This window comes from Gastrolobium bilobum, unplaced genomic scaffold, assembly GCF_033153095.1.
Source record: "Gastrolobium bilobum isolate Gb01-03AN ecotype WA unplaced genomic scaffold, APGP_CSIRO_Gbil_v1 utg10138, whole genome shotgun sequence".
NCBI lineage: Eukaryota > Viridiplantae > Streptophyta > Magnoliopsida > Fabales > Fabaceae > Gastrolobium > Gastrolobium bilobum.
In genome coordinates, this window is record NW_026898403.1 from 198665 (window position 1) to 224427 (window position 25763).

At 34.3% G+C, this 25763-nt stretch overlaps 1 protein-coding gene across 1 annotated transcript; it reads right to left on the reverse strand.

Annotated features, from left to right (window-relative positions):
* Positions 1-335: 335 nt before the first annotated feature.
* On the reverse strand, positions 336-17780 carry LOC133315784 (BAG-associated GRAM protein 1). Its single transcript, XM_061517454.1, has 18 exons — positions 17345-17780; positions 16860-16910; positions 16617-16714; positions 15690-15765; positions 14804-14932; positions 14632-14678; positions 14344-14458; positions 14060-14176; positions 13204-13233; positions 13003-13102; positions 12057-12163; positions 10463-10606; positions 10273-10377; positions 2668-2814; positions 2422-2475; positions 1508-1571; positions 711-772; positions 336-597 (listed from the first exon to the last, which is right to left on the reverse strand). Exons 1-18 carry the CDS (start codon positions 17567-17569, stop codon positions 481-483), a joined length of 1788 nt encoding a protein of 595 aa, XP_061373438.1. The 5' UTR covers positions 17570-17780; the 3' UTR covers positions 336-480.
* Positions 17781-25763: the final 7983 nt, after the last annotated feature.

Sequence of the window (25763 nt, forward strand, 5' to 3'; positions counted from 1 at the left end):
AGAAGAAATCACTTAAGTCTGGATAATAATTCATTTAATCTTATTTTTGTCAATTAGTCGGTCTTTCAACTTCATACACTATACAGAGAAGCCACTGCACAGATGCTTACTTCGGAATTTATTTACAACTTTTGTTACATGATAATAATAGTTATGTAACGCCCATTCAACTTCATTGACAATCCAATTCTTTATCAACAGGAGTGCTAGGTACACGGCTTTTCTTTAAAGGCTGATCGTAAAGTAATAAAAAAAGACAAAAAAAAAAAGAAAATTTCATTTTCCACGGAAGCATTTCAAGAACAAACATGGAAACAACAGAATCCCCTATGACAAGCAGAAAGTTACCAACAGATATACACTGGCAAAAAACTATTGCCATCAAAATATACATATATTTCGGCTCTTCGTATTACAAGAATAATAACAAAAGAAAAGGAAAGTTACAATATTGCACATATAAATAAAATCCCAGAAATATTAGTTTTCCGGAGTCTCCGCAGGGGACGAAGAGGCCCTATCAATCTCGTTATTAGACGTATGCGACTTTATATATGAACGAGCAACATCTAGCATCACCTCAACTTCTTTCTTGTACTACATTGATAGATTTTTTTCAATTAATTAAAAAATCTGTTAATACCTACAATTCAAAGGAACTGTTGTATAATAATGCAATAACTATGTAAATCAATCAAAGATCTACCAACCTCATTGACTGCCCCTGACTTTATTTTGGATTGCATCACACACCATTTCTTGAAATGTGCACCTGCAGAAATAATTCACCAATTTGCTTATCCTTGATCCTGAACAGGGGTATAATGAAGTGGAGGAAGGAATTGCACTAAGATTTTATTTTTCACTTTAAAATGCCCGTAATGATTTTCATTTTGGGCACCTAAAGTCCTGGAATTCTAGCTTGTCCCTGGTTCAGTAGTTTAACATGGTAATCGGAGAGCATAGACTATGGGTAGAATAAGAAGATCAAAAATATATTACCAAAGTATCCAGAAATCATCTGAATGCAACTTATTTTGAAAGGTTCACAAAAGGGACTCCATACCTAGGAACAATAAACTATAAAAATGCCAATATATCCAACTGTGAAGAGAAAACAAGGTCATACTTTATATTTGATTCAAGTTCCGGGACTGAAATTTGAGTTTCTCGACAATTGTTGAACAGGATGTTAGGATAAATAACAAAATAGTATTTGCTATGCTTTGATCCAGAAGCTGGTCAGTTAGTTCAAGCCTTATTTTTTATGTTAAATTTGACTATGACTATCTTATAAGGTAAATTTTTTGTGAATTATGATCTATAGTTTTCTCATTTTGGATTTTATTTTCCCCAACATTAGCCTGCTTAATCTTTTAACCCAATTAGCAATTTATTATTTCTTTATGGTTGGTGATTAGCAGAGGACTGCACCATCAATGACAGACTTAAACGGGGATAAAAAATATGAGTGGGACAATACTAATGAGTTTCGACCAAAACTTACCCACTTTTATGTCCAGAATACATGAACTTTCATTGGTCGTCTCCAAACTCCATTTGCAGTGTACCTGTATGATGACCAAGACTTTAAAATCATCTTTTATCAGAAAAATATATAAATATTAGAATAAATATGTGTGAGACGAACAGAGCACAGATAAAGGAGTAACTACTAGTATGCTTTCTATTCTATTTCATTCCGTAATGCTTGGTTGTAATCCTTCCCATTATCAGAGGTGTGGCCATCTAGGATTTCTAGAACAGGTATTTTTCATTAGTGTTCATTTGTTCTCCCTTTTGATAGGAAAGCCACTAATGAACATCTTAAAAGAAAGCTAATGATAATAGAATTATCTACATTAATATTTAAAATGAAACTATTCTTCCCTTTCCGGTGGGTACTAATTTAATTAGGTATATTAGTAGCTAGACAGGATTGTACACCTTAACAAAAGCTAGAATACAAGTGACTTTGGTAGGAGTTGGAAACCATGTATATTTTGGTTCATTAAACTTTTCTGGTTATCTTCTTCCTGTTGTGTAGTTTACACACATGAATTTCACCAAATGTCTCTCGTTTCTTCCTTACTTAACATGGTATTAGAGCCTCACGAGAGTAAGATAATGTAAAATCAACTCTCACCTCTACCGTCGCAAAATTGGGGAGCCTTTGTGCATTGCGGTTTGTACTTTAATTTTAGTAGCACATAGTTTACAAGCAATGCAAGCTCTTCAATGACAGTGGATCATATGTAAAACATTTTACTGATACGTGCCTCTATTAAAGTAGTGAATAATAAAAAATCATATAGAAATGAAATTGATCCAAATCAGATCTCAGGAACTAAAAATATATTAAAAGAAAAAAATAGCAAAAACAGCTGAGCATTCAGATAAGATATCCAAAGTATTCGGTACCTCGAAGTAGGATCCAAATGGAACATCATGTGCCTGCTGCACAGTCTCAAAAACCTAAAAGTCACAACATCCCATTAGATATTTTGAACTCAGATAAAAGAAGAGTTGGCGGGGGCAGAGAAGAGTAGGATATGAGTTGCAATATTTTTCTTGGATATATCCACGAACGCAATCAACATAACAATATCATTTATCAATATTCTTCTTGGATATATCATCATAAGTAAATACTAGCAACAGTCTAACCAGGTTTTTCTTGTCGGGTGATAGAACATGATGTTGCCACTCTGTCATGGCTGTGTCCGGAGGGCACATAGGGCTGTTACAAAGAGATCTGAAGGTTATCTCTCGGACTTGACCATCATATTCGTCTGCTGTATGCCACTGTCCCATCTAAAAAGAGCATTACCATAGAGCAAACCAACAACTTAAAAACAGGATGCCACTTGGTTATCAAAATTTATATCCATGCACAACATATACAATGCAAAGCATGAGCATTAATATGAGCACATGAAACCTCAAGTTTCCACAACAAGATTAAAATTAAACATCAAGCACCTAAGCCCTAACAGTTTCAAAATGTTGCACTGAGAAAAGCAATCTAATTTTGAATTTAACCATCAAATAGTCTTATGCAAACAAATCATGATTAATTATACCTTTTCGTAATCAAGTAAACACATTTAACCTATTACAAGAAAAATCAATAAGCTCTGCATCCCCTTTGCAAATTGTTGTGACCCCCCCCCCCCCCCCCCCCCCCACAAAAAAAAAACAAAAAACAAAAAAAAAACCAACAACCCACTTCCCTCCCTAAAAAACAATAGAAATAAATCAAGTGTTGACACACACAGAGAAGTCAAGAAAACAATTCTGTTCTACGAGAGATGTAGGGGAAGAATTATCTAAACAACTGCTCATAAAATATTCTGAAATGCCAAAGCCACCAACCAACCTCACAAGTTCTAGCAGATGATATCATAAATTGATGATGACATGTACACCAAAACTTAAATTAGAGGATGGATGACTATCAAGTTTTGCAAGTTGGGCTGGTTAGGTGTCAAAATATACTTAACAGGAGGTAGACTACGCCCAATTCTAGAAACGTGTCACAAACAGATTGCTTTGAAATTATAATATAAAATTAAATTAGTAAGGAAAACTAGACTGCAGGCATAGAAGACTGGAAAGATAGCCAGCCGTGACCAAGGTGAAATGTAAAAAAAAATAAGATTGATGTCCTTATAAAGCAAATAACCCATTTGATCCAACAAGGCCAAACCATATATGGATCTTGCTTGTCTCTTTTCAATCTTCACACTGTTGCTATCCTTGAATATTGCAAGAATATCCAAGTTTTAGCCCCTCCCTTGCACCCTTTTCTTGTTGCAACCTAAAATAGAGGTCAACAAGGCCAAACTATATAAGGATCTTGCTCGCCTCTTTTCAATCTCCACACTGTTGCTATCCTTGAATATTGCAACAATATCCTAGTTTTAGCCCCTCTCTTGCACCCTTTTCTTGTTGCAACCTAGAATCCAAAAGTTCATTTCCTCCTCGTTGATCTTCTTAACACATACCCCATATAGCAGAAACACAAAATCATGAACATGCAATATAAATTCTAAATGCAGCTTTGCAACCAGCATAATCATAGATTTGTTGTTATAGTCAAAATTATATTCAAAACTTTTCCGGCACTCAAACCAGCAAGCATAGTTAACATATACTGATACGTATATTTAAGGAGAAAACTAATCAGATTTATCTAGGCATATTTTTACCAAGCATATTTTTTAATTATAATCACAATGATGTTCAGACCAAGCAAACATGGACTTTCAAGTATTCTAACATGCACACATAACAATGTATCATCCATCATTTTGACATGAAGCTGAATTAATATGGAATCAGGTTCATTGTGAACCCTGTATGGGGCAACATATCCAAGGGCTGAATTTTATTATACGTAATTATTTATAATTTTGAATTGCCTGTTGAATTTTCTACATGTTGCCACACGTAGGGTACACTCTGAACCTGAATCTAAGTAACACCACTCTTTGACATAACCGTAACTAGCTCATATGATGTAATTATTTATATTATTATATGCAATAATAAAAATTATTCATATATAATTATTTACAATTTTGAATTGCCTGTTAAATTTTCTACATGTCACCACATATAGGGTTCACTTTGAACCTGAATCTAAGTAACACCACTATTTGAGATAACCACAACTAGCTCTATTAGAATTCGTCCATTGAAGGAAAGTGAGAGAAAATCATGAGAGAGAAAACTCAAAGAGGGAACCATTTCTGTTATTGAAAGAGAGAGAATAAATCGAATACAAGGAGATGCCTATTCAGCTCTACTTATAGAGCTGAATTACACAACAGAAAGTGAACAAACTTAACAGACTAAACCGTATCTGATACAAGAGAAAGTAATCAGCTACAACATATATGCAAACAAAGTAAATTACTACTAGCTAATACTCCACCTCAAGCTCAGCAGGGTTGGAGGCAAGGCAGAGCCCAACACTCTGAGCTTGGACCTGAAATCAGTAAAGGGAACAAGTGCTAGAGGTTTGGTAAACGTGTCTGCAATTTGATCTGTAGCAGGAATATGAAGAACTTGAATATTCTTGGCAACAACTTTTTCACGAAGAAAATGAAGATCTAGTTCTAGATGTTTGGTGTGGGCATGTAAAATGGGGTTGTGAGCTATAGCCATTGCACTAAGATTGTCACAAAATATCTGAGGAACAGACAGAGGAAGCTGCAGTTCATGGAACAGAGACTTAACCCATAAAATTTCAGCACACACAAGTGCCATACTTCGATATTCAGCCTCAGCAGTGGAGCGGGCTACAAGGGACTGCTTCTTTAACAACCAAGAGATCAAATTTGGTCCAAGGAAGATACAGGCACCAGAAATAGATCTTCTGTCATTAGGGTCACTGCCTCAATCAGCATCACAAAAGGCATGGAGAGGAAAAGAACCAGAGGCTGAGGTTACTGACTAGAAATGCAGGCCAAAACTGATGGTGCCTTGTAGGTAGCGCAAAATGCGTTTAACAACCTTCCAATGCTCCAACAGTAGTTGGTCATAAACTGGCACACCTTGTTCACAGAGAAAGAAATCTCAGGTTTGGTGATTGTTGCATATTGAAGGGCATCAACCATAGACCTGTATAAAAGAGGATCCTCAAAGAAATTACTGCCAAACTTGTTCAATTTACAGCCTGACTGCATAGGGGTAGAAATGGATTTAGCTTCAAGCATATTAACCCGAGTGAGAAGGTCCTTGATGTACTTGGATTGGCTGAGAAATAAGGAACTTGAGGACTGCCTTTTAAACTCAATGCCTAAAAAATAATCAAGGTCTCATAGATCCTTCAAAACAAAACTGGAATGAAGCTGTGAGACAAAGTTCTGAATAAAGGAAACATTATTTCCTGTAATGATGATATCATCAACGTAAACTAGCATGTAAACCCGCAGGTTACCAGCCTTATAGATGAATAAAGAAGGATCACATCGACCATCTTGAAAGCCAAGGGACAATAGAGAGACTTTTAATTTGTCAAACCAGGCCCTAGGTGCCTATTTGAGTTCATAAAGAGATTTGTAAAGTTTACAAATGAGACACTTGTTTTCAGACTCAAAACTAGTTGGCTGCTCCATATATACTTCTTCCTTTAGGTCCCCATTTAGGAAAGCATTATTAATAACAAGTTGTCTTAAAAACCAACCATATTTAAGAGCAATAGACAGCACAAAACGAGCTGTGATAGGTTTAACAACTGGAGAAAACGTTTCTGTATAATCAAAACCTGGTCTTTGATGAAACCCCTTTGCAACTAGCCTTGCCTTGTACTTGTTGATGCTCCCATCAGGATTTTCTTTTACCTTGAACACCCATTTACACCCAATAGCCTTCCTGCCATGAGGTAAAAAGACGAGAATTTTGTAATTCCATTGCCTTGTGCCAATGGGGATTGGCCAAAGCCTGCTTAACAGAAGAGGGTTAGTATGAGTGAGCAAAACTTGAGTTCTGTCTAAAGTTTTGGACCTTGTGATAATGGAATGACCAGGTGAGGACAAACCTGGTGAATCAGAAAGTGCATACACAGAATGAGAGGATTCTAGACTGGAAGAGGAACTAGAAACGGGACTGGAGATATCGGAATGCTGAGCACTTTGAGAAGATGATGACTGCAGTGAGCCAGATGGTGATATAACAGATGTAGAAGAAGACTCAGAACTAGAGAAGTGATTGGATTGCTGATTATTACTGACAGATTCAGAAGAAAGAGTGACTGGAGTGACAGGTTACACATCAATAGGATGATCTGTAGGAAACTCATTAGTGTGAGGAGTTATTGGACAAGTGTTCGTATTTGTTGAGTGAAAAAGTTGAGTCAGAATAGACAAACAGATATAGGAGCAGGTATCTGTGGAGTGATAAGAGTCTTCTTGTTATGCCATTCCTTATAGGGGAACCTATACTCATTGAATAGAACATCTTTAGAAATAAAGATCCTGTCATCTGGGCTCAAACAGATGTATCCCTTGTGGTTTGGTGAGTAACCAAGAAAAATGCATTCTCTTGATTTGAATTCAAGCTTGTGTTTGTTGTATGGTCTGAGAAAAGGAAAGCAAGCACATCCAAAGGTTCTAAGGAACTCGTAGTCAGGTTGTTGCTTGTAAAGTTTAGTGTATGGAACCTCAAAGCTAATGGCAGAGGAAGGGAGTCTATTTGTAAGGTAGATGGCAGTAGTGAAAGCATAGTCCAAATATTTCATTGGAAAAGAAGAATGGGATAAAAGGGCTAAACCAATTTCCACAACATGTCAATGCTTCCTTTCTACAACACCATTTTGATGAGAGGTGTGAGGACAAGTATCTCGATGAGCTATTCCATTCATTTTAAGATACTGAGTAAAGATTCTAAACTCACCTCCCTAATTTGGAGTGCTTTTAAAGGTAGCTGAAATTGATTAGTTACCGTGGCATGAAACTGTTTAAAGATGGTTATTGCATAAACTTCTTCTTTAATGGGTAAAGCCATGAGTATCTAGTGTGAGCATCTACAAATGAGATGTAGTAAGTGTTACCAAGGGATGATTTTAGAGGTAAAGGTCCCCATAGGTCATTGTAAACAAGACTAAATGGTTCTTTATATTCAGTATTAGAACGTGAGGAATGTTGTCTATGTGACTTTGCACAACAACAAGAAGAGAAAAATTCTGCCATTTTATTACTAAAATGTATATTACAAGATTTCAGTACATTTTCAAGGGAGTCTAAGTGTGGATGTCCCAAACGACAATGCCACAGAGTACAAGGAATCAGAAGGTGTACATGCACTATCATGTGTATCAACTACAGCTCTAGAAGACTGGACATTGGAGTTAACACTAGGACTAATGAGATTGACAAAACTGCTTGCAAAAGAAGAACTGGAGCAAGGTTTACTTGTAATTAAAGTAGGATCTTTGGACAACTTAAGATCTGGAAAATAATACAGACCATCAATACCAACACCACCTTGAAGAAGGACTTTATGTGAAACCTGACATTTGACAAAACACACATCAAAGTGGAATTCAAAGAAGACTGAGTTATCTTTGGCAAACTTGCTAACACCTATAAGATTTTTAGTGATTGAAGGAACTAAAAGTAAATTAAGGTTTAAGTGAGTGTTAGAATCAAATAGAAATTGAAAGGATGAAGAACCAATAGCTGTTACAGGCAGACCTTGGCCATTTCCCATCAAAATGTGATTTGTACCACTAAGTTGTTGTCCTTGCACAACATTCTGTGATACTCCAGTGACATGATTCGATGCTCCAAAATCAAGTAGCCATCCAACTAATGGTGCAGCGTTTGAAGTGGCAGGAGCAATCATGTAAGCATGTGGTTGAACTTGTGATCTATTGTACTGAAATGATCTGACATTTTGAGGTTTTTGCTAAATAAAATACTGTGGATAGGAAATGTTCTGTGGTGGAGGCAGGCTCGGAGCGAAATTCTCCTCAAACCTATGCTAGCAATCACACACATCATGACCAAACTTATAGCAAAGTTGGCAATGGACGTTTGTTCTGTTACCCTCTTCCACGATTAAACCTTCCACCAGATCTGGCTTTTCCTCTGTTTTCACCATTTGATGCATTGAAATGTCTAAAACTTGGTTGCTCTGTTCGACTCTGTTTTCTGGTTTCAGAAACAGATTCACTGAAGCTCCTTCAGCCAAAAGCTTTTCATTCTGCTTGATTACAAGTTGTTCATGAGCCATAAGCTCTACTCCGAGATTCGCCACTGAATAGGCTCTGTCTTGTCCATGTATCATTATTACAAATGGATAATAATCAGAGGATAAATCTTCGAGTATAGTCTTTGTGTGTTCTTCCACTGAAACTGGACTTCCAATCGATTTGAGCAAATCACAAATCGTCTTAATCCTAGCGAGATATTCTTTCGCTGTCTTCGTCCCCTTTCTTCATCGTCTTGAGCTCAGATCTCAGTTGTCTGGCTCGCGATTTCATTACGCCATGGAACATCTTATGCACATTCTCCCAAGCTTCAAACGAATGCTTAACAGGAAGGATATCGTTTACCATTTGTTCAAAGATGGTTGATAATAGCCAAGTTAGAAGCATCTGATCTTGCAATAACCACTCTGAATAGGCTGACTGAAATTGTTGTTTTCTCAATCCTCATCCGATTCGAATTTGAGAGGAATCTTCGGATTCACCAAAAATCGCTGCAATTGGTGAGATGTGATGATTGGCTCGATGATCTGGTTCCAGAAGAGGTAGTTATCTTCGGTCAGTTTCGCAGAGATCTGGAAATTGAAGAGTGAAAAATGATTCTTAGGTTCCATTGTAGATCTGGAAGTTGATTTGTTTTGTTGAGTTGAAGTAGCGTCCGAATTGGATGCGGAAGACATGAATGAAGGCTGTTGTACGGATTAGGCCCTAGGGTGAGGGCTCTGATACCATATTAGAATTCCTCCATTGAAGGAAAGTGAGAGACATTAGAGATATTTAAAACCATTAATGTAGCTTCACTCAACAGTTTAAGCTTTTGGGTTGAATTGGTTTTTTACATGGTATCAGAGCCTCGATGTCCCGGGTTAAATCCTCGCAGCCCCCCATCTTCTTTGTGGAATTTCTTAGCGCAGGTAGGCTGGGCCTGATGCATCATCCACCATTCAAGCCCAACGGGTTCTCTTGTGAGAGGGCGTGTTTCAGATATATAAAATCATTAATGTAGTCTCACTCAACAGCTTAAACTTTTGGGTTGAATTAGTTTTTTACAAGAGAAAATCTTGAGAGAGAAAACTCAGAGAGGGAACAATTTCTGTTATTGAAAGAGAAAGAAAAAATCAAATATAGGGAAATGCCTATTCAAATAGAGCTGAATTACACAACAAAATACACAACAGAAAGTGAACAAACTTAACAGACTAAACCGAATCTGATACAAGAGAAAGTAATTAGCTACAGCACAAATACAAACAAAGTAAATTACTACTAGCTAATAAGCTCATATGCAAATATCTAACACAAGAAAGTTATATTATGTAATCACAAAGATTAAACAATTTATAAACAAAGATAAATATCTTAATTTGAAGTATCTTGCATTGTGCATCTAACCTTGCTTTCAACAATAGAAGACCTCAACAGTTCATCATGACATCAAATAGCAGTCACCAAACATATAACAACAGGCAAGCCTTTTTATTATTTCACATTAGGTATCCACTCTAGCCATTTAAGGAATTGACAACTTTTAACAAGAATCACGATAGAAAACTTACCACAAGTTTAGTATCCTTTCGTACTGAACGATACTCGCTAGTAAATTTTGAATCATCATTTAATAGCAAGTTAAAAAACAGCTCAGCTGTGGTGGGAAAGACATCCTGGAGAAGGATCACTCACTAGTTATATACTACTAATAATTAAGATGATAATTAAACTCAGACAAAAGTAGAAAATGATGCATACATTGTATATACCAACTAAAGCCTCTTCTTTGATAAAAGGTTGAAGTTTTCCAGTTTTTGGCATGCTTTCTTGGGGAACCTTTTCCAGTATTTTACTTCCTCTGACAGAACTGCTATGTGCACGGAGTTCTGACTCAGCATTTTCCTGTAAAACGAAAAACATTGAATCACATGAAATTGTTTTCAATTTATCCAGAAATTTCCGGGTAAAAATTCATTTAAAATCACTTGATATTCAGAGAAGAAATCTGATTGAGTGATTTTGTGTGTCTATAACAAAACACAGTCTCCACATATTAGTGCAGGTATTCATTAGAATGATTCAATCCCTGATATATGTTATCCTAACTTATTCTATAGTATATACATGATATCCTATGATATTCTAACATCCTTCGAGCTGGTGTGTATATATCATATATGCCAAGCTTGTCATATATATAGTTGACTCAAAGACCTCTAAGTAACTTTGTGAAAATATTTGCAAGTTGATCATTGAAGTTTACAAATGTTGTCTCAATCTCTCCCCAAACTGAATTTTCTCAAGTGACAATCAATCTCAATTGTCCTTAGTCCTTTAATGAAAGATGAGATATAAGGATATATGCAATTCAGCCTGATTGTCGCAAATTAGCTTCATTGACTATGGGTCACAAATGGTCAAATCTTAGAGTAACTGTTTTAACCAAATGAGTTCACAAGTTGCGGTTCCCATCGTTCCATACTTAGCTTCTGCACTTCATGGAGCACTCACAGTTTTGCACTTTTGCTTCTTAATTTTCCACGAAATCATATTTCCCCCAAAAAAGAGCTTAGTAGCCTAAAGTAGAGTGTCCATCTGACAACTCATAACTTTGTGGTGCTTTAAGTTTTATATACTCAATTAACATTCTACCAAGGTGCCACGAACTGATTGATTCCAGATGCAGCTCTACATGATTCAAGCTCAGCCTAAAATTAACTATCAAAGAAGAGAAAAAAAGCGTAATAATAATTAAGATCATTAAAAGAAGGAAACACTAAGTACTTATTATTCATCAAGAGAGCTTAAGGGCTTGTTTGAATATTGTTTCTAAAAATAGTTTTTTGATTTTTAGAACAAAAAAACCCGTTTGATAAGACTTGTTTTGTTAAAAAAATAAATAAATGAAGAATCGTAACTTTTTTTTGTTTTTAAAATCAAATTTAGGAAACATGTCTGAGTTGTTTTTGTTTTGTGCTTTGACTTTTAACTTTCAAAACAAAAAAAAATAGAAAACATCTATTTCATTAACTATTCTACATAACAGTTTCAAGAAAAAAAAAAAAAAACAGAACAGAATCAAACAGACTCTTAAGTTTTTTAAACAAGTGACTCCAAAGTTTCAACATAGTGGTGTAGAGACAAAATTAGTTAGTTGGAGCATATGATTTTTCAGTTTCATAATGTATGTTCCCAAAGTACAACCTGGTGTAGAGGTACTATTAATAATTTTAAATCTCTTGCAGATTGTATAACAAGAAGCATCTTACTCAAAAAATAGATATAAATCTCTATAATCATAATTTTGTAATACATATAATGAAGACCAAATTGATTAAGCAAGAGTTGTAACCTTCTTCTCAGCTTCCAACATTTCATGGAAATTCTTTGCCGCCCGTTGTAGGTTTCTGAATGCATGATTCCTGTTCCAAAATGATGCAAACTTATATCTGACTCTACCTGAAATAAAGAAGACAAATAAAGATCTAATCAAATCATCTGATAACAGTCATCTCATTTGTGAAAAAACATGGTGCTCACTTTTATTTGATAAATAAAACACTCATTGATATATTGTCAACATCAACATCAACACCACCTTTATCTCAAATTAATTGGGGTTGGTGGTAGATGAACCCAAATGAAAGGTACGAAGCGATAAAAATTAAAATAAATAAAATAATATATATAAAAGTAAAAATAAAAGGGGTGTAAAAAAAAGGATGGGGAAGGGGAAAAGAGATAAAGGAAAAGAAGGAGAAAAGAAGAAGAGGGGGAGAGATTGATGAGGATGTAAATCATAGAATGAGAGCAGGGTGGATGAAATGGCGTAGTGCTGGGTTTTTGTGTGACCGCAAAATTTCCCTTAAACTAAAAGGAAAATTCTATAGAAAAAACAGTAAGGCCTGCAATGTTATATGGAGTTGAATGTTGGCCAACATATAGGCAACATTAACATAAAATGGGAGTAACAGAGATGAGGATGTTAATCAATTTGGTCTTCATTGATATATTGTAAGAGAAATATTACCAGAATTCAGAAATAACATTAAGACCAGTATCAGATTTTTATATTTTGATAAAAAAGAGAGCCAATGTGTAATAAATGCCATTGTGATACATATAGAAAACATCTATAACCACACCAAAAAAAGGAACCAAGCCCACGCAATACCTTGTGTTTAATTGAATTGAATTTATTTATGAAAGAATCTGGATAAACATTGCATCATTAAGCATACTTAAAAGTTCTTCCAAGAAAATGAATAATGAAATAGAGTTTACAACCGATTACTAACCATCAGGACTTCCCAAAGGAGGGACACCATGTCCACCAGCACCCATGCGAAGAATAATTGTTATAGCAGGATTAATAAATGCATGTTGACTCCTCCGAATCTTAAGAAAAAGCAGAATAATTACACCATATGTAAGTTTTAATGTAAATGAAATATGAAGTTGGGCGGGGAGGGGGAGAGAATAAGCAATAGAGATTGCACCTCATCGATATCTTCAAATGGAATGACAACCTGTCAAATGTCCCGCAACAAAAAATTCATACTAGTAATTTATTCTAATAAAAGAAAAAGACAAAATAAATACAAAAACCAAGGAATCAACAACAAATAACAGATTGGCAGTGTTGATAAGTGGGAAACGGCTTGTTTTTTATAAAGTCATACATATTAACAATAAAGTTTCAGTAAATATAGGTCCAGGCAAAAGCCTATAACTTATAGTACAACTGTTTCCTCTAACCAGAAACTTAACATGAAAGCTAAATTATTCCAACTCCAATTGTTATCAATTTGATAGAGACCCACCCATGACTAAGGTTACTAAGGAAGCATTACAAAGATCTTGTTATCCAATTCTGTTATGTAATGCTGAGTCAGCAGCAGAAGAGAATATTGTCAATTCTGTTGCAAGGGAAATCAGTTAGAATTAAAGGAAGTTGTGGGAGTGCAAATCCTATGCTGCCTAAAGGGAGGAACTGATGAAGCATCGACAAAGAGGGGGCATTTTTGGGCTTGGAATTGGAACTAGGGAGAGACCAGTAGCCTTTCTAATTGTTCTGGGTTATCTTTTCATTCATCTGTATTTCATTATCTCTGCTGTAGGTCATTTTTCTCATCACCATTGTGTAATCTTGCTGGATTCTCGTTGGACCAGTATCCATTAATACAATTCCCCTATTATTTTCCATTTCTTATCCTATTTCTTTAAAACAATTCACTTTAAAACACTGAGAAAATCTTAAAATTAAGAAGCCAACATGAGTGACGGATCAACCACCTTATAAATGAAAAAATGTACGCTAGTGTTAACCTTGGCAAAAAGGAAGTATAGTCTGACCTTCATTTGCTTTGAGAACACATTGGAATGGAAACAAATGTGCCATGCTGAGACATACATTCGGCCATGATACAAGAAAGACCTCTCAAGTGCACAAGAATAACTATGATCAACAGCCTGAAATAGATATTTCACTCATTAGATCTGCAATCACAATAGAATAAACAGACTAGAAAATACAGGTCACACATGCATGTTTATGTGTGCGTATATATGACCTAAGGAAACACTCCATACTGGTAATCCTTAATAAAAAACCAACAAATTTAACTTCTGTTGGTAACCTCATCTGGAAGAAGGTCAAATATTGTTTGAAGAGGCCCTGGCTTTTGATGAACTACAGTGGGCCCCTGTTTTTCCAAGGGAATCCTTTTTTTGACTCCACCATAACCATTTATCCTATCAATCAAGTCAATTAATAAATATAAGAAATAGACAAATATACGATGATAATAACAGCACCGAAGTATCTTGGACCGACATAATATACATATTTTAAAAGGAGTAGCTAGACCACTAAAAGGAAATGTAAATTAATAGAAACAAATCAAATATAAAACCAAAAGGCCCACCTGGAAGAATTTGCAGATATTTTTCTCGTTTTTATATGAAGACAAACCTGACATTCAATTAACAATCTATAATGGTATTTGTAAGGCATAAAAAGTACTAGCAGGTCATATAACTAAAAGTCAAGCAAAAACTATGAAACCAAATAAAATTTCTTCTGAAAGCAGGTATTACCTGTCCTGATGTGCTATCCAAGGCATGCCACTCTGCTCCAGTTTGACCTTCACTTTCAACTGGAACAGTCACTGAACCAAGAACAGCACTTTTCCAAATTATATCCCAATCATAAATTGTGACATTAATCTGCTACGTCAGCAGGGAAAGAAATCAGTTTCACGAAAACCTACATAACAGATTTAATCTGTCAATTAAAAAGCAATACTGACATAAAGCATTGAAATATGCTGATACTCCTCCATAGTAAGATATCAATCTGCGCAAATGCTCAAGACATTGTTTGACCACTATGATTAGCTACCAAAAACTTCACAGATATATTTATTTTCAGTATTCTTCTCATCTTAGTTTTTGGTCTAATAAATTAAAAAAGAAAAATGTGCTATTGCATAAAATTTATTATGAGAACACACTTATCAAAACACTGCCAAATCCAATAAGTAAAAGGTTATTCATTATTAATTACAATGAAATAACACACACCAGAACTATCTCAACAGAGGACTAGTAGAAAATAAATTGCATTGTCAATGAGATAAAATCAATTCATATATGGAAAAATTAACATATAAAGCATTATCAACTGCCAAAAATAAATAAAACTTGCATGAAATGTATAGCTAATAGGCAGGTGAAGTTATTTGGCATCTAAAGAAACATAAATCCAGGTAAAGAGGGAAAAAAGATACAAAACAAGTTCTTAGAAGATAAGTATAACAAATATAACAAATTTCTTGGTGCTTAATAGTAAGAATAGCTTGAACATCACAATCAGTCTGCTTAGATAAGAATTGAACCTCAAAAACCAATGAAACCATTTTCAGCAGCTACAAACATTTTGTATAACTTCTCTAAATCAAAACATAGATGATAAGCCAGCTACCTGGACAGGAAGTTCATCAACAGAAAAATTGAACTCCTCCCCCCACATGGGATTTCTTGAACCAGGGACCATCGAACTGCATCAGCACACCAGAAGATCAACTTATAATACAATGTAGAGCAAAAATATTGCTTCTAAGAAGAAGAAGATATGCTGAGTATGGAAAACATATATTATCAATATGTCACAAATCAAACAGACTCTGATGGAGCACATTCTTCATTTTCTTTTTAGTCTAAGATCAATTCTGATAGTACATGAATTCAATTTAAAGTACAAAATTTCTGCAGCTTTACATTTATATTTATGTATGCATACATATGCACAGATGGGTGCTGTGTGCACCTATCTTTAATATATATTTTAAAGTAGCAAAAATATTGTTTCTCCTAAAAAATTAATACTACACTTATAAATGCCAAGTACAATAAGACTAGCAACTAACTAAATTTCTTTACAAAAGAAAGTGGGAGAAATAAGGTTGTTTACAGTAGATAGCTCTAAACCTAAAAGTCAATGGGCAACTAAAAAAAATAGTCAAAAGCAAAATTGGAAAGTATCTGCCTATACCAGTTTGCCACATAAAGCAAAAAATCCTAATAGGCTAATACAGTAAAACCTAAGCCTAGTATCAACTCAAACAAAGATTCCAATATATGCAAAGCAAAAACCTGTCACCTGCAACCTGAATTGTAGAATAATTCAATGGTATAGAGGTCCATAACTCCACATAAATAGTTTACGCTTTGTTTAAGGCAAAAAATATTACAGGAGAATACATTTAGAGAAAGAGGCAGCTGTAAGCCTCCCTCAATTCCTTCAAAATATAAGACTTTACAAAGATATTTTTTTCTAATTTTTTATATCCAAAGCAAATTTCTCCAATAAAATAAAGGAAAAGAAAAGAAAAAATCTAGATCATAGAACCTGAATCGCTTTTCATTGCCACATGTGATGATAGCATAAGGATCCGATGTGCCATTTAAGTTTGCGCCAACAAGATTCTTAGCAGCCAATAGTTCTAACTGCAAAGAAAATTTAAAAAGAAAAAGAAAAGTCATATATCAATCACTTATATCGAGAAAAGTCAATACGCAAGCTTTAATTCAATTTGCCTGCCTTGTTTGGGGAAGATGGTTCAGACTAAACATTGCTAGAAAACCTAAATACCTTAATCAGATACCCCGAACTGGTTTGAGAATCTCCTTTCAACTGCCCGATCTACAAAAATAAGTGCAGAACTGCATGTCAACAAGTTAAAAATTACTTCAGGAAGCAACTAACACGAAAATGTTGAACCATTGAGTTACACAACCGAACAGTATTTTCGTTCTTAACAAGCCACAACGGCAAACGAACTTGCGATGACAATTTTCAATCTTAAAAAACTAACTCGTGGCAGAAACACAACCGAATCCACAAATGCTCCACTTCAGGTAAATTTATCAATTCCTCTAAAAGAAAACAAAATTAAACACAAAAGCGCAAGATAATTGTAAAGAATCAAAAAAGAAACTGACAAAAGGTCATGGCATAAAACTTCCCCTGCAAGATTTACAAACAATACGAAGAAAGCACGGCAGAAATAGTAACGGAGCATTGAAAGCGCGGTAACGGTTGAACATTAGAAGAGCTTCGGTAATGACGAAAATAACCTTGTCCTTATCGTCGGTAGCATCACCGGCGGCGGCAGAATTGTCAAGAAGCGATCGATCGGCGGCGTCGCGGTATCCAGTTCTGTAAGTGAAGAAACAATAGGCGAGTATGACGAAGACGGAGGCGGCGACGGCGACTTTGATCTCCCAAAAGGACGGGAAGAGAAAATCGAGAAAAGCGGAATAAACCGTCACGTTCATCGTTATCGGAACGGAAATGGACATAATAATAATTATAATAATAATAATAACCGATCAGAAAGGGAAGGTAGTTGAGAAATTGAGCGGCGAAGCGGTTCTAGGGTTTAGAGAATGAGGTGGTGATGCCATGGGTGGAAAGAAAAGAGGTGCATTCAAAGAAGACCGGCACTTGAAAGAGAGAGAAGGGGGAAAGAAAAACAAGGAAGAGTCAAAGTTGGACCGTTGGAGGAGAAAGAGAGCGCAAAGTGTCAAAACAACCGCATTCGTGTATGCTTGGCTATGCTAAACGCCAGAAAACGTAAATAAACTATGTTCTGAAAACGATGTTATTCTTTCTAAATATAGTAGTAATTAGTCCGCCTAAGTTTTTTTATTTTATTTTCTTTTTTCTTCTCATTTAATCTTACGGTTACATTTTTTGGAGTATATCTCCAAATTTATTAGCATCAGATATACTTACCACTGAACATTTTATCACATTTATAATTAACCTAATCATAATTAATTTTTGTCAATTTAATAATTATAATTTATTTGATTTATTAGAAATTAATTAATTAATTAATACGACTCAATAATTTCTAATAAATTATAACCGTTAGATTAACGAAAATCAATGGTGATTAAGTTGATTGTAAAAATGATAAATTTTTTTGGTGGTAAATATATCCTTTCCCATATATATATATATATATATATATATATAAAAATAAAAAATAAAAAAATAATCCTATCTACGTCCCTATCAATAACGAATATTCGTTATATGATTTGCCTACTTAATGTAATATCCTTCGTGGATTTAGTTAGACTAACTTGTTTTATGATCTAAGCAGTTTGTAATAAAAAAACTTTTTTTAAAAAAAAAAGCAATTTTTTTCCTAAAGAAATAATCAAATTTAAACATGCTACAAATGGATGCTTAGGTAGCCTTTAATCGTTCTTGAATACGGGAGGATATGGAACTCAAGAGTTGCTTGGAAGCGGCTTTGGCGGCAATTCCCGTGAATGTTACATTGCCATGGGAGATTAAGAGGTTCTTTGTATGGACTTTTGAAAAAAAGTCCTTTTTATCATTTTTTATTTTAAAAGTACTTTTTATAAAAGTTACAGCTATTTAGATTTTTTTAAAAATATTGTTTTTTGAAAAAAAATATTTGACTTTTGACTTCTGCTTTTCTTAAAAGCTAAAATTTTTAGCTTCAGAAAAAAGTAGATTTTTGACTTTTTTTATGACTTCTGCTTTTTTTAAAAGCAGACATTCAAACAGACTTTTTTCGAGAAGTGCTTTTTTTCTTAAAAAAAACAGCTTTTGAAGAAAAAAAGAGCCATCCAAACGGGCTCTAATGGTGGTTCTTTGAGGGGTGCTTGTATAATGGGTGCATGACTACCTTCTCGGAATCAATTCTTTTTTAATTTCTGTTCTCGGGAACAGAAATGTATAGGAAACTCGTTTGGTAAAATCGGTTTATTTTTTTGTTCCCGAAATGAATCGGTTTAATTTTTGTGCTGGGGAACAGAAAAAAGAATCAAAAAAATTCTATTTTTTTGTTTCCGGGCACAAGATGAGAAACACTTATCCCTCTCAATCACTCTCCACCATCGTACCACTAGTGTCGTCGTCACCACCCCTCACCACCATGATGCCACCACCACCTCCACCTATCACCACCACAACTACCACCATCACCACACCACAACTATCACCGCCGTCATCGCCATCACCACCACCATCATCGCAACCATTGCCGGCACCGCCACCATCGCCATCACACGCCATTGCCATCACCCTCATCGCCATCACTACCACCACCACGACGCCACCACTACCATCACCACCACGACGCCAACCACCACTACTATTGCCGCAACACTACCGTCACCACCACCGCTGTCACTAACCACTGCCACCATCGTCACAGCCATTACCGTCACCACCACCATCATCGCCATCATTATACCACCTCCGCCTCTACCATCATCACGCAATTGCCACCACTATCACCACCGCCACTGTCACCTACCACCACCGTCACAGCTGCAGCCACTACCACCACCATCACCATGCCACTGCTACCATTGTTGCTGCCACCAACCACCATACCCACCGCCATTGTCGCAATCACTGTCGTCACCTCCACCACCACCATCCCCACCACTACCACCGCCGCCTCCACCATTACCACCGTCATCGTCGCATCCATTTCCGTCACAACCACCACCACTACCGTACCGCCGCCGCCGCCACCACCACCACAACCACACCATGTGGAAAGGAAAGTGATGATCCGAAATTTTTTTATATTTAATAGGAATTATTTTTTATTATATTACTTGTTGTGTTATCAAACACAATTCTCATTCTCGGAATAAAAATAAAACATGTTATCAAACACATTTTTTTCTCAGAAACTGTTCCATGGCACAAAAATAGAAAAGAATTGTTTCTTTTCAGAAATAGTGCTAGGAAATAGAATGTTGTTTTAGCTACGGCAAGAGCAATGTTGTTAAAATCAAGATTTTAAGTAAAATTGAAAGGAGACTAAAAAATCGTAAAACGTAAAATCGTAATGTAAAAAAATCGTAAAAAATCGTAAAAATGTAAAAGCGTTTGAAATATTGATAAAATCGTTTTGATGAAAAAAAATTGTAAAAACGTAAAATCATAGTGATAAATCGATATTTTAACAACTATGGACAAGAGGCTTTTAAAGGAGGCCTATAATGGTACATGGGGAATTGATGAGGTGGAGGTGAAACTCATGGTTTGGGCGTGTAAAATCGTGGCAATATTCTAGTATTTTAAAATGGAGAGGTTACATTTTTAAAATTCATTTTTACTTACAACTTCTTGTAATTATTTATTTATTTATTTTTGGATCAAAATCTAATTAACAATTATAAAAGCACATTAAGTAAGAATAGCTGATTTTGATTCAAGGATAAATAAAGTGGTTATAAACAAAAATTGGTTATAAATACAATCCTCTCTCTTTAAAAATTGCATGATTCTTGTAAAAATTATCTTGGATGCTTTTCTAATAAAGTAAAGGGGAAGGATATACCAATTACCACCAAAAAAAGTTTACAACATTTACAACTAATCTAATCACCATTGATTTCTGTCAATCTAACGGTTGTAATTTATTGGAAATTATTGGGTTGCATTTATTAATTAATTATTATTTTCAATAAATTATAACCGTTAGATTGACGGAAATCAGCGATGATTAGGTTGGTTGTAAAGGTGGTAAACTTTTTTGATGGTCAGTATATCCTGCCCTTAAAGTAAAATAACCAACATATACTAAATGTAATAATCCCTTTTATTCGAGCTATGAAACGAAATTTGAATCAAATTGAATACAATTTCTACGAATCATGTATAAGAGTAAAAAATGTTTGAAAAAGATTTCAACATATATTAATATCATATATCTTTAACCTAAAGCTAGTTACTTGTTCCTAAATTGTTAGGAATCTTTTCTAAGGCTGCGCATGACAATCATTCTATTCTCTGGCACTGTTTCTGAAAAGAAATGATTTTTTTTCTATTTCTGTGCCTTGGAACAATTCTGAGAATCAGAATTACGTTTGTTAACATATTTTATTTTTGTTCCGAGAATCAGAATTACGTTTGATAACACATTTTTTTCTTTTTCTTTTTCTTTCTGTCTTCGTCTTTATTTTTTTATTTTTTCCCATTTTCCAAAATGTTACTCACACAAACTATTTGTTGTACAGAAACCTCACTATAATTGGTTTACAGAAGTTTTATGAGTTACAAATAAAATGGTTGTTTAAATTTTTTCTAGAATGGATTTAAAATTTGTGAACTATAAAAAATAAAAATCCTATGAAGATGGACTGCACTTTTCCAGATCCAAGGTTGAGCTATAAAATAATTCACTATATTAAATTATTTTTATTTCAACGGACTGCACTATAATAAGATGAATAAATTTGTTTCAGACGTGTAATCCTTCAAGAGCCCTAACCCCAATTTCAAAAATTCTAAAATTTGCAACTTATGTGTGAAGGGAGGGATTTGTCGTCCGATGATATGGTTGAAAGCAGTGCTGGTTCGGTGTTGGTGTGTGAGCGGGTACGGAGTCGTGAGAGTGTGAGAGAAATCTGATTCTCTTTTTGTGTCCGGAATAGAGAAGCATAATTTTTTTGATTCTTTTTTTTTTGTGTTCCCCGCACAAAAAAAACCGGTTCATCCCGGGAACAAAAAAATAAACCAGTTTTCTCAAACGCAATTCTCATCCATTTTTGTTCCTGAGAATAAAAATTAAAAAAAAAAAACTCATTCCGAAAAAGTTGTCATGCACACCTAAGTGTAAGGAATTGAAAGAGAACACATTGTTTTCAATTCTGTGGTCGAATACTAAGCAATGAATAATAGGCCAATATTCAAATATCACACAATGGGTATTTGAATATTAGTTGTCCGGTGTGTATTAACAATTATAAATAGCTATTTTTTTTAAAAAAAAAACATTATAAATACATTCACAGCGCTAAACAAGATGAGTAATTATTTTTACACATTCTAAGAGTACTTTGGGAGGAATTGTAGCATCACACACATTAATTAAGATTAGATACATACATTAATCAATATTGTGCTCATCCTAGCAAAGTAACTTGGAGCTTTAATTTGTATAATTGCTATTTTTGAGAGCTATAAATAATCCTTCATCCTACCCTTATAAATTCATATTTTATGGGCACTAAGAAGCTTGGAAGCTGAAAAGTTTATAACACTCATAAAGCTTGGTAGAATTGAAAGGTTTCGAAGTACTAGGAGTTTAGAGATTGTAAATATTTGTAAAGCACGTGTGAACCTTGACATAATGGAGTAAATCTTGAGATAAGGACACATATAAAAAACGGTGGTGGTTAAATAGGGATAAATAAAATTTGCAATTCTCTGAACCCTTAATCTTTAATTTCAAACACTTTAATCAATTCTTGTATATCTTGTTTTTGCTAGTAGAAATTGTAGAATTACGATGGGAAAAAATTAAAATATTATTGTTTTAATAATTAATTACGAATAGGTTAGTTTAGAAACTATTTACGAATTTATTGCATTCATTCACGTCCAAATTAGGCGTGACTCCCAAGGCATTCACGCCTAAATTAAGCGTGAATCATCTGGTGTTGACACGTGACAAAAAAAGTCAACTTACGAATCGAAAAACTTTGTAAAGTCATAACTTTTGACTCGGGTCGGCGAATGAGGTAATTCTTTTTTTGATTCCACATAACTTTTCGAGATCTACGCAATGACATCTCATTTGATGTATTTTATCTCTCACAAACACAATTCAAATTTGCTAGAGATTTAAAGATTTAAAAAATTTATTATATAGTGTATTACCAAAAAAAATTAAAAAAAATATTATTAATAAGAAAAACAAAATAAAGATTTAATTTGTGATTTAAACCAGTGTTATTAAAACCGGACCGGCCCGGCCGGTCCGACCGGTTGACCCGGAAACCGGTCCATCAACTAGTTCGGTTATAACATTGGACCGCTTAAGTAATCGACCCGGCATTGACCCAGTGACCCGGTCATAAACCGCGGTCCGACCGGTAAACCGGTACCGGTTTGCCCTTCAAACCGGTTTTTCAAAATTAGTTACAAAATCTTTTTTTGCAGCAAGTGAGATTCGAACACACTACCTTGGCGTAAAGAGAGCCGTTTCCTACCACTATGCCACCATCACTTGTTGAATAATTTATACCATTTAATATATTTATCATATAACTTTTAAGTTAAGAGAATTATTTCAAAAACTGCATGTAATGGGGTTCGAACCCCTTGCATTAAGGATAAACAACATAGCAAATACCAATAAACTACATCAGGTTATTGTGTAGATGGCACCATTTAATATATTTATTATATAATTAAGTATAAAATATAAATTTATATATATATATCCGGTTCATGCGGTTCAACCAGTGACCCACCGGTTGAACCATTGACCCAGTGACCCGGTACCTAGACCGGGTCAATGACCGGTCCGGTTCTAATAACATTGATTTAAACTCAAAAATTAATTTGAAAAATCTGTATTAATAAAGAAAATAATTAAATAAATATTATAAACACTTGGTAGAATATTATATAAATTTGTATATATTTTAATAATTAAATAAATAAACTTGTACTTCTTTTCAAACACTTGGTAGAGGGAAAAAAATTAGAATATTGCTTTTTTAATAAATAATTACGAATAAGTTGCCGTTTTGAACCTAATTACGAATATATTGCACTTATTCATGCCTAATAATGGTACTATAACATTAAATTCAAAATTCAAATAACCTCCAATAAGTTGATTGCATTTTGTATTTAATAGGAGTTGATTGTGTTTTGTATTTAATAGGAGCTGATTGCGTTGTAATTTTATGAGTTGGTTACAGATTGTCGCCAATTCAAATAAATTTGCTGGTGGTTATTTGAATTTGGAATTTAATGTTATAGGAGTTGATTGCGTTTTGTATTTAATAGGAGGTGATTGCGTTTTGTATTTAATAAGAAATTTGGTACCATCTTATTTATAGACGAGTTAATCCACTTTGGTGCCATCTTTATAGTATCATTGTTTTAAATTTGAATTGTGTTTGTGAGAGATAAAATATATCAAATGAGATGTCATTGCATAGATCTCAAAAATTTATGTGGAATCAAAAAAAGAATTATCTCATTCGGATACCCGAATCAAAAGTTATGGCCTTATAAAGTTTTACGGTTAAACTATTAATTTTTTGTGTCACGTGTCAACATCAGACGAGTCACGTCTAAATTAAACGTGAATGCCTTGGGAGTCACGCTTAATTTGGGCGTGAATGACTGCAATAAATTCGTAGATAGTTTCCAAACTACAACATATTCGTAATTAATTATTAAAACAATAATATTTTAATTTTTTTTTGCCGAATTACGATATCTTTAATGTTTGAGTCATATTCATTTATCCATAATTATTCATTCATCTAAATATAATAAAAAAAAGTGCAACTAACTTTGAAAAATAGGTCCTTTGTGAGAAAATTGTTTTAACACTTAATTCCCCTTTTTTTTTAAGTATGGAAGCAATATGTCTAACAAAAACTGATGACTTGACTGGTTCACAAAAAATTGGACGGGTCATGCATTATATATATATATATATATATATATATATATATATATATATATATTATATAAAGAATCTTATGAAATGTTGTTTATCGCAACTATCATCGACCAACCACATGATAACCATTTGGTTGAATCTGTAGCATCCCAATCAATAATCGATGCGCCTAACCACCACAAAACTTGTTCCACAACCACCGTGCACGTCTATACTTCTACAAACCACCTTTATTGTGCAACCGTGAGCTTAGCTAACAGCAACTTACAAGCTATGTATGCAGATGCTAGTAATAACCAAAGTCATTATGCGTCATCTCGAAAACTATCCTCGTATTTTTGTCCCTATTCTCTTATTTAATCTCATTTAGATTATTAGGACCAATCCTTTCTTTCTTTTTGAAGCAGACTAAGGGATTTGCACACAAGTGTAAGGGGGCTCGAGGTTGCGGTCCACTTTAATAAAAAAATACAAAGAAAAAAAATATATGTTAGATTATGATTTTTCAAAATGTTAAATGTTAAGTATGGACTATGGACCGTTACATATATATTTGGTTCAAGCGTTTCAACCAATGAATCACTAGTTGAATTATCAACCAATGAAACCCATTATCCTGACCGAGTTGATGGCCGAAACAAGTTTGATAATATTAGGGAGAACAAATGTCAATTGACACATATAAGTTGTTAATTGTTGCTCTGTATTTGATGGATTTGAGGAAATTAGTGATGATCTTGGTTGATGTGTGTAACATCCTTCAATTATTAATCATTTTAACTCTAATTAATTATATACGTATATTATGCAAAAGACTTGGAATATAAATCTTACTGAAAATAACTTTATTCTAAAATATCAAAGTACAAATAATTAAACTAACATAGGGTATTAAGTCACCCTTACAAAATATAAAATATTGCAACCAAAATAAAATTATAGTCTAGCACGTAATTTCATAACTAAATAAAAATGTAGACTTTATTGACTAATAGCCCTTCCTTGCACAAACACAACATCTACTTTAGGCTTTGTCCTTCGTATCTGAAAATGCACACTTA